Source organism: Echinops telfairi, unplaced genomic scaffold (genome assembly GCF_000313985.2).
Source record: "Echinops telfairi isolate 266 unplaced genomic scaffold, ASM31398v2 ScPeMD7_7420;HRSCAF=8458, whole genome shotgun sequence".
Classification (NCBI taxonomy): Eukaryota; Metazoa; Chordata; class Mammalia; order Afrosoricida; family Tenrecidae; genus Echinops; species Echinops telfairi.
In genome coordinates this window covers 45,175,944-45,186,467 of record NW_022111320.1, presented here as the reverse complement: position 1 = coordinate 45,186,467, position 10,524 = coordinate 45,175,944, and the positions used below count along the sequence as shown (strand labels likewise).

The 10,524-nt window shown below is 44.0% G+C and overlaps 1 protein-coding gene across 1 annotated transcript in view; it reads left to right on the top strand.

Moving 5' to 3' along the window:
- PIK3R4 (phosphoinositide-3-kinase regulatory subunit 4) overlaps window positions 1-10,524 on the top strand; it is a 69,002-nt gene that overhangs the window by 31,042 nt on the left and 27,436 nt on the right. Inside the window, exons 8-10 of the mRNA XM_004704007.2 lie at window positions 108-253; window positions 2,508-2,711; window positions 10,103-10,304. Of these exons, the coding sequence (XP_004704064.1) occupies window positions 108-253; window positions 2,508-2,711; window positions 10,103-10,304 (552 nt within the window). The remainder of the gene's footprint in view (window positions 1-107; window positions 254-2,507; window positions 2,712-10,102; window positions 10,305-10,524) is intronic.

Here is a 10,524-nt window from a genome sequence, read left to right as displayed (position 1 = left end):
AGGGTCCAGTCTCGTTATCGACTGTGCTCTAAGCTGGAAATGTTTTGCCCTGATTGAAGTGATTTATGAATGTGGCCTCTGTTACGCCCCTCTTTCTCCCTTCACAGCCCCCTTCCTGTGTCATCCCAACCTCTGGATCCGCTATGGTGCCGTGGGCTTCCTCACAGTGTTAGCCCATCAAATAAGCACGGCTGATGTCTACTGCAAACTGATGCCTTACCTTGACCCCTACATCACCCACCCAATAATACAGGTAGGCACGTTCCAGCTTGGAATCCACCCTCCCTTCAAATTGTGCTCCTTTAAAAATGTATATTTAGAAGATCATTTTTTCCTTTAAAATTGTAAAAGTTAATTAAATTGGGCTCTGGCATTTTCACACTTCCTATCTGCTGGTTAATGTTAACGGATAAAGTACCTTTGAAGTTGAGAAAAATTCAAGAGCATGTTACGCTATATACATCATGCTTTGCATAATTAGCACTCAGTAGTGTAGACTTTATTTTGTGTGTGTGTAATATTCTAAAGTACCCACCATTAAAGGAAACGTGATCTATAAAAAAATATATTGATGAATCCTGGCTTTTAATGGAACCCGTCAAACTGCTTTCCAGCGAAGTTAGCATCTGTAATAAGTTGAAGAAGCTTTTTCACATGTTTTATTGGTCTAGCTGATTCGGGTTTAATTAAAAAAAAAATAATAATGAGTCCTACTCCTCTACCCCCTAGCATCTTAGCATTTGATGGCAAGCTTTGGGACTTGGCTTTACGAAGGCAAAGATTATTTATCCAGCTTACAAGTCTTTACGTTCCTCATCCAGACACCCCACTTTTATATACATGTAAATTTATGTTTTTAAATCATTTTATTGGGAGCTCTTATAACATTCCATACATCATTTGTAGCAAGCATATTTGTTTGTACCTATGTCGCCATCATTTCCGAAACATGTTCTTTCTACTTGAGCCCTTGGTACAAGGTCCTCTTTTTTCCCCCTCCCTCCCTCTTGATATTTTGAGTGATGATTCTGGCTGTTAAAACATCCTGAAATTGCATTATTCCACTAAAACTACGAATCTGGCTGTTAAAACATCCTGAAAATTTCATATTGTGCTAAAACTCTATTTCCTACTGGAAGTTCACTTCCCTGTGGCTCTCTTCTAAGGTTCTATCCTAGCATGCATATGTCCAGAGGAAACAAAGAGTCTTTGATGCATATTTCCAAAAAGCATTCGAAAAAGCAGCCAGCACATCCCCTGAACACTAGGAATTTTGGGGTGTGCTCTGTTTTCCCTTTTCCCCTTAGATTCATCATTTTCTGGGGAATCACTATTCTTTATTTCATAGAGCTTGTAGAATTGTTGTTGGAAAATAAGTCTTCTTAAAAAAAAGTGTATTTTAGCTTTCTTCGAAATAGGGTCTAAAGATGCTTACTGTTTCTAACTCGTTACTTTCTTTATAAATTTATTTAATAAACTTTAGAGAAGCTGTCCTTGGAATTCAATAATTGGATACATTTGTAATAATTTTGAGTGGTGCTCAAAATCTGATACCCACGTGCTTTTTTGGAAATATGCATCAAAGACTCTTTGTTTTCTCTGGCTTTAAAATTTTATTTTTTAATTATTTTTTATTTTATCATTGTTTTATATTTTGACAGCTCACCAACATTAATTGAGAGCCCAACTGTCCATAAATCATAACTTCTCTACAATTTGGATTACATAAAAGATGCCCTTTTATCTTGCGAGGTTTTATACTGATCCGAAAGATAAAGGTCTCCACAGGCTAAGTCATTAGGCATATAGATATGCCAAAAGAAAGTCCTCAGAGTTATCGCTAGCGCTCATTCTTTTTAAGACACGTGCCTTGGGGATGATGAGGGAGAAAGGAGTTTATGCAGATTGAGCTGCTAACTACAGGGTCAGCGGTTCAAAGGTACTGCCAGCTGCTCTGCGGGAAGAAGATGAGGTGACCATCCGCTCCTGGAAAGATAGGACTCTCAGAAGCCTGAATGGGCAGTTCTCTCGCACCAGTTGGGTTGCTGTGAGTTGGAATCGACTCACTGGCAGTGATTTTTTTTTTTAGTTTATGTGTAGCACAATGCTACCAGAAGTAGTTGAATCTACTGGGAAGACTTGTGGTTATTGAGCATCTTTTGTGGGTCAGTACCTGTTGGCTACTAGACTTGTGTTCTAGAAAACTGGCTGTTATCTGCTATTTTGGGATCTAGAAAAGGCTGTTTTTCATTTTCTAAACATTTCTAACCAGAGCACTTCCTATTAGCTTTCTGATATGGTGTACAGAGAAGTGTGATCTGATGCTAACAGTGCTCAGCTCCTGTAATTCAGTAGCTTGTTTTCTTCTAAACAAAACCCTGGTGTTGACGTCTGCGTGGTCTTAGAAACAAATTCCCTGTGTTAACTTTCCACAGGTTGTATTTATTGAATTTGAAAAGTAAGAGATTCCGCATCTCTGACTGCTTGTTGTTGTTTTTCAAACACAGATTGAGAGAAAGCTTGTCCTGCTCAGTGTTCTGAAAGAGCCAGTGAGTCGCTCTATCTTTGACTACGCGCTGAGGGCTAAAGACATCGCCAGCTTGTTCAGACATCTGCGTATGCGGCAGAAGAAGCGAAGTGGGGCGATTGCGGACTGCCTTCCGCCCGAGGACCCTGCCATTGCACAGCTTCTGAAGAAGCTCCTCTCTCAGGTTGGACATCGCTCTGATCCCTTCCACCAGAGTATAGAATCAGTCAAAACACCAGGGCACCCTTGGGGCTAGGAAATGTTTGGTTGATTAGGCCTTCTTCTTCTTCTTCTTTTTTTTTTTACAATTAGCAAAGTTTTATTTGCTCATTTTTTGCATTTAAAATATTCTTCAATAACATCCTTGGCTTGAGATTCTTTGCCATTGTCCTTAACAACCACACAACTGCAACGTATTCTTCTAACAAATGAGAGACTAAACGCAGCAGACATCTTACGTGCTTGCTTTGGCTTCTAGGAGACAGCAGGATGACGAGGAGCCGTTGGGTTGCGGTACATAAGGACTCCCGGAGACCTATTAAGCCTTTCTTGTGATTACTAGCTTTATAAATGAGGGAAAGGTAGGCGATAGAACCTTAGAGCTAAGTTGTATATCGGCCCTGGATCATTTCACTTCAGTCTCTATAGAGCACTGACTACATGCACACAGCTGAAATAACTAGGATTTATAGTGCATGTTAGGTTGAATAAAGCAGCCGTTTACAGCTGTATCTACAAAGCCTATGAATTTGCATCCGTGAGCAAGTATTGTTAAGAGGAAATCTTTTTATTCTACTTGTCACTGGTAAAGCCTCTTTAGAAATATTAAGTCTAGAGTCAGTATCTTGTTCTGTTTGGCATGTGTGGAAGCCAGAGAGGCCAGGGCAGGTACAGAATGGTTACAAAGAAAGCTGCTGAGTAACTGCTTCATGAGCCATATGGCCAAATACAGAGGCCCAGGAAGGTTTTTTTTAAAAAGAGGGATTGTCAGCTAGTTATTCTAGGAGCACAGGAGATGAGAAAATGCTTTCGGTTGCAGACCGAGAATTGTGTTAGTTTGTGGATATAATCCCATAATGTATTACTTACATGCTGAATATCCATTGCTGGATGTCCCAGAATTGATTGATGGGACAGCTGTGGCGTGCTGTGGCAGGCTGGTCGGTCACCATTCTAGTAGTTTTCGGTCTTCATTTGCCTGGAGGCTGGACTCACTTCTGGATGTCCTTTCCAGACTAGTGGTTCTGTTTCCTGTAAGCCGAGAAGGCTTAATCTGATGGGACTTGCCTTGCCTAGGAATTCTTCTTTGGGCTTTACGTTACCCTTGGGGAAGGGGTGGGGTGGGGGCGGGGTGGAGGTGGAGGTGGGGTGGACCTCTTGCTGTCAAGTTCTCTGATTCATAGAGACGCTTATTGGACAGAGCAGAACTTCTGCGTAGGCTTTCCAAGACTGCGTTCTTGACTGAAGCAGAGTGTCTTGTCTTTCTCTTGCTGGGCAGCTGATGGCTTCTACCCACCAGTCTTCTGGTTAACAGCCAAACACTAACCACTGAGCCACCTAGGTTTGTCTGGCTCTTAGGGTATTATATAGTTTATATTTGAGAAAGCCACAGAAAATTAGATACTGAGTAACATTTTCCCATTTTTCTCCTGAATAGGAGCTCCTTAGAAACCCTCTATTTTGGTGGAAATACACAGCCATCTACCATTCCGGCAGTGTTTACATATGCACCTCAGTGATTGGTTACAGTCCGGTGATTGTGCCAACATGCTCACTGTCCTCCAGAGTGCCCTAGCCCCATGATGTGTGCGTGTGTGCATTTCACTCCTCTCAAAAGAAAAAAAGGGAAATAAATAAAACGGCAGAAAAACCAGCCACCGCAAACTAAAGGTTTCTTCTGGCTTGTACAGGGTACGCTCCCATGGTATTTATTTCTCCCTGATGAGTGTTTTCCCTGAGATGAAATGAAAAGGTGGTATGTGGAAATGTTCTCAACTGTGGGTTGTGACCCTTTTGGGGGTCGGACAAACCTTTCACGGGGGTCGCCCGATTCATAACGGCAGCAAAGTGATAGTGATGAAGTAGCAATGACAGTTATGGTGTGGTTGGGGGTCACCACCTGAGGAATGGTACGAAGGGGCTGCGCGTGGCATGAGGCGGGCGGAGAACCACTGCTGTAAGCCATCAGGCACTCCTGGAGCCCCTTAGCTCTTCATCTCTGCCATGGACTTGGCTGTGGGTTCGCTTCTCTGCCGTGTGAAATGAAGGAGAAGGAACTGCTCCTTTAGCCTTTCTTCTCTCTGCTTCCCGCCTTTCTTCTCCCAAGCCCCTGCCCCGCCGCTCGCTGCTCCTTCAGTGCCGGCCCCCTTTACCTGTGCCACGAGGAAGCCACTGATGATCTCTGACTGGTCAGTTCTGCTGAACTGTGGCTGCTTGTTGGATTCACTTGTCTCCCATGTCTTCCCTTGCCTGCGTGGAAAAAGAGGAACAAGAAACCCGTGTCTGTGGTGACAGTAGCTTGAGGAGATTCCTAATGGCTAGGAGGCCTCCCTCTGTTTCACGAGAACAGGCACTGACTGGACGTGAAAGGGAGAGCAGGTCAGATACCTCTGAGCTCCGCAGAAGAAACACCCCCGCCTCTGTTTTCTTTTGCGAACCCACAGTGAGCCTACCATCCTAGTTGGTGCCTCTCCTTCCCCATGTTTGGACTGCCCGCCCAAACAACAAATGTGATCCCAGGGTGTAGATAAGGACGCTAGGACTCAAGGAAGGTTAACTTGCGTATGCTTACACAATTTAATACATTTCAAAACTGGGATTTGAACCTAAGTCTGTCTAGTTCCTAAGCATACACTCCATTCAACGCCCTGTTGTGTCTCAGAGGAAATTAATTGAGGGAGGGTAGGAGCTGGTTCAGGCTAAGCAGCGTCTCCGGTTCTATTCAGATCAGAAAGAAGTCCCTGTACAGCCATCTTCAGACCCTTGCAGACAGCTTCTCTGCCTTGACTTCCGTTTGGGCCCTGCCTTGCTTAGGCTTCTAGAGATTGTTAATAGAATCTGAGAGCCAGAGGAAGCTGTGAAGATAGGAATTTCCTCCTTGTTCCTGTTATGGGAAGGCTGGGGGGAGGTTGGGGGAGAGAGACATGTTAATCTCAATAAGTAGGAATTCTTAATCCTACACATTTTTTTCCCACCTTGGGGTTCTACAGTACTCTTGAGATATACCATGAGGAAAACAGGCCTTTCTAGATCAGTCTGGCATTGTTTCTGTGGGAAAATGTGTTCAGTGTTTTAGATAATGGACTTGGGGTACACATTTGGAACATGACCCATATGGGAGTTGAGCTATACTTGTACTCCAGATTTTCATTAGAATTCGCCATCTGGAATTGACACGCGGCTGGGCTGCTGTAGATAGACCTCGTCTACAAGAGCGCCCTGTTTAATTTGTGTCCCTGTGATCAGTGCTAATACAGAATACAAAATGATTTTACTCCTTATCAAGAAGATGACACGGAGCTGACATTTGGAACTGAATAGTAATTTTTATTTTCATAAATTTTGACCGAGTAGGTATAAAACTTGGAAGGAATGCTCTCTCTTCCAGTCCCTGGCAGCAGGGACCAGCATGCGTCGGTGCAGACATGGCCAAGTCCAAGAACCATACCACACACAACCAATCCCGGAAATGGCACAGAATGGCATAAAAAAACCACGATCACAACAATACGCATCTCTTAAGGGGCTGGACCCCAAGTTCCCGAGGAACATGTGCTTCGCCAAGAAGCACAACAAGAAGGGCTTGAAGAAAATGCAGGCCCACAAGGTCAAGGCCGCAGCTGCTTGCATCGAGGCTGTCAAGGATTTGTAAAGCCCACGGAGGTCAAGGCCAAGATCCCAATGGACGGCAACTGCAAGCTCAGCCGACTGGCCTACATCGCCCACCCCAAGCTTGGCAAGTGGTCTCAGGCACGTGTTGCCAAGGGTCTGCCGGCCCAAGGCCAAGGCACAAGCAAGGCTGAAGCTCCAGCCAAGGCCTTGACTCCAGCAAAAGCTCTCAAAGGCGCCCCAGCTCCAGCTCCCATAGGTGCCCAGGCTCCCACAAAGTAGAGTTCTCTGTGGGAGCCCGGGGGCTGCCGCCTGCATGGTCCTGGTGTCTTCTTGTGCTGTTGTATAGATAAACCCAGGTGGCACTGTTACTGGTCTGCTTGTGATGGGGGGAAAAATTTGGCAAGAATGCAGAGAGATATGCATAAAAATAACATTTTTTCCAATCCCTGAACCCAGTCACCCAAGTTTCTTCCTAAGTCTGAGTAAAGCTCAAGCAAGCATCACAATCGTAGTTTCCGTTCCTTCTTGTTACTTTCTTTTGGGAGATAGTGTAGCATGGTGCAAGAGTGTGGGCTTTCAAATTCTCTGTGCAGTGGCCTGTGGGACTCTGAACTTTATGTTATTAGTTCCTGAATTCCTTTCATCTTCAACCTGTGATTTATGTTACTTAGCGTTTGTGTGACTGTTTTAACCTTTGGTGGGATAGGCCCCGAGCAGCGCCATGGCCAATTTGGCCCCATTAGTGAGGACTTCGGAGACGCTGCCGAACACTGCGTCTTCAGAGGTCTCTACTCTAGCGGCCCGGCTGTGAGCGTTCCCAGCCCCATCAGCTATGGAGGTTCTTTGGGCTTAGGTTGCTCTTTCTCTGGCCTTGCATAGCTTCGTCTACATGGAATTCAGCTCAACATTCAATCACTGGAGGGAATTCTTCAGTAGCCCCTCCAAGTGCTCTCTGTGCAGACCCCACCTTTCCAGGTCCCTTTCCCACCGACTGAGCCTTTTGGGGCTCCTTGAACTCTGATCTGTCTCTTCAGCTCACCTCTGCGCCAAGCTTTGTTTGGGTTTCTGTCCTGTGCCAAGGCTTGGAAGCTCTTTCCAGGCAGAATGCTGGGGACAAATCACAGGCCTGCTTTAACTGTTGGCTAGTGCCTAGCCAATGGTGCTTCATGCTGTTTGCATTTAGTGCATAAATCGGGAGGGGACATCTAGGCCTTGTTAGCAGCCCTTTGTGGGCATGCTTGTGGAATTTGACCAGTATTGCACTCTCTTACAGTGAGGCTTGATCCGTAGTCGAGTAAGATCTCCCAGCTTGTTTTCATTATTCAGGGTTGTCTTGGTTATCTTTGGTCCTTTGCATTTGGGGCTATATTTTAAAAATCAGCTTGTCACTTACTTCCCACTCCCCACCCCCACCCCTTCAAATTTGATAGCCATACTTCAGTTTCATTAAACCGTAGTGGTACAGTTGGTCACATGTAAAATAGGCGGTTCAAACTCACCAGCTAGGATGGAGGCGAGGCTGTCTGCTCCCATAAAGATTTAGTCTCCCAAGCCCTAAGGAACAGTTCCACTCTGTCTTACGGGGTTGCTCTGAGTTGGAATCGATTGGATGCTGTGATTTTTTTTTCTTTTTTATTGTTGTTGTTCATGAAAGAATTGCTGTCTATATATAATACTGAGCCTTTCAATCCATGAGCGTGGTATATGTCTTCATTAATTTAGGTCTTTATTCTCTTTTTTTCAATAATATCTTACAGTTTATTTTGTAGACTTTTTGATACTTTTTATTATAAATATTTGGGGCGTTTGCTTTTTCAAGGCTACTATAGGTGATATACAGGCTAGGAACAAATGGCTTATAGGCAGTGCCTTCCAGCTTTTAAGGCAGGGCTCTGGCCCATTTGCCCCTTCCCCACCCCCGGCTGCTGCTTATGTACTGCCTCTGTGGCTTTGCCTATTCTGAACGTTCCGTATCAGTGGAATCACGAATACTGCTTGGCGCCTTCCACGCAGCATGTAGTGTTTCCAGAGCGCATCTCTGTTGCAACTTGTATTGGGGCGTCATTCCTATTTACGGCTCTTGTGAAGACCCTCTGTTGTGGGACAAAACAGGCAAAAATAAAAAGAGCAGAACTCATCCATAGCTATAAGATCGTATACGTGAATTTTAAGGCGGGAGAAGTGAAAATAATCGAATAATTTCAGATTACTCTGGGGAAAAGGGCTTTTGAGGATCTCACTTTATGATTATTAACTTCTTCTTAAAGCTTCTTTCTTGCCAGCTGTCAAAATCAAAAGCACAGTGTAAATCGTTGTTTTTTACTGGAGCACTTATTCCCTATTTATCTAGATCTTAATGTTTATTTAGAGCTTAATGAAGTTTCTTAAGTTTGTTTAATACCTGTCATCATTCTTAAATTCTGCTATCACATATTAGTTGTGAACATTATTCTTCAAAGACTCACATCTTATATTTAATAGCATTAAGAAAATATTAGCTCCCAGTAAATCAGTTATCTAAAGAATGATCACATTTCTTGGGATATCTCTGCTGTAGGTTTGAGTTGATTGTTGTATTTTAGTATGAGTTTATGTCACTGTTTTGTGGGTTTCTATGTCCCTAGGGTTGGTTTCTGATATACCTGTGGATTGCAAATAGGAGATCCTCTGAGTGACTGGGAAATTAAGCAGAAAATGTGGAACTGCACCATTTATCAGAATACTTACATGGCCTATTGAATTAATTATTTAATTATTTACTATTTATTGTGCCTCATATCAGGTGTTCTAAGTGCCCAGGTCTATTATCTCATTAAGATTTCACTATATCCCTGGTGTAGTGGATTACATGTTGACATGCTGACCTTAGGCCACCAATTTGAATCTGCCAATCTTGTCGGGGAGAAAGAAGAGGATTTCTGCTCCTGTAAAGTTTTATAGCCTTGGAAACTCGCCGAGGTAGTTCTAGTGTGTCCTGTAGGGCTGCTGTGAGTTGAAAGAGATTGGACTAGACAGTGAGAGAGGAAGAGAGAGAGTGGGCATGGCAGGAGAGGGAGCGAGGAATGGGGAGGGGTCGGGATTGATAGGAGTACCCTATGTGTATTAATGCGTTAACATTTCATTAATCCTTGTAAGATAGGTATTGGTAATTATTTTCATTTTAAAGATGAATAGAGGCGTAGAGAACCTGGCTAACTTGCCCATTGTCACACAGCTAAGCAGTAGAGCTGACATTTGAACTGACTAGGAAGTCTTCCTCTGCTTCAGAAAAGGTATTTCAGAGATGGATTCTATGTGAATGCTGCCATTTAGAAAGAAAGCTACCAAAATGTGAACCATAGTAACTCACGGCTGTCAAGTCAAGTCATTGCAGCCCGGTCGAACAGTAGAGCTGCCCTGTGGACCTCCCAGGAACTCGTTAGGAGGGGAAACCTCATCTTCATCCCGCTGCAGGTGGGTGGGTGCAGCTGCTGACCTCGAGTGATTGGAAGGGAAGCCGAGAGACAAGGGAATCACTGAGATACAGACTTGGAAGCGCTCTCCGAGAGCAGTTCTTGGAGGGCGGAGGAGCAAGGCCTTCCTCGGTATTGATGCGCTCTTGCTGTCCCTTTGCTTGCTGCATTTCACCACTCCGACGCTTAGAAATTTAAATCGGGTGGTCTGACCCTTCAGTTGCTAGTTATTCCCAGGCCTGTTACAATGACTTGGAAATAACCTCAGATGTTTTGTTTTGTTTGATTTCAGGGAATGACCGAGGAAGAGGAAGATAAACTTCTGGCACTGAAAGACTTCATGATGAAGTCTAACAAAGCAAAGGCCAATATCGTGGACCAGAGCCATCTCCATGATAGTAGCCAGAAAGGTGTGATTGATTTGGCCGCCTTCGGCATAACTGGGAGACAAGTGGATCTTGTTAAAACCAAACAGGAGCCAGATGAGAAGCGTGGTTAGTATGGGTGCAGGTTGGGCATTCGCTTATCATTAGTTATTTAATAGGGCTGCTTTGGGCAAATTAATACAGTTAAAAGTCACATTTCCAAGATACAGAACTTCATATACAACAACTTTACTTGGTAACGATTTTGTGAGAAAAAGTTGTCGTCATCGTCATGAGCCAGTGAGTGGGCTCTGACTTAAACCCAACAGAACAAAACCCTTAGCAGGCC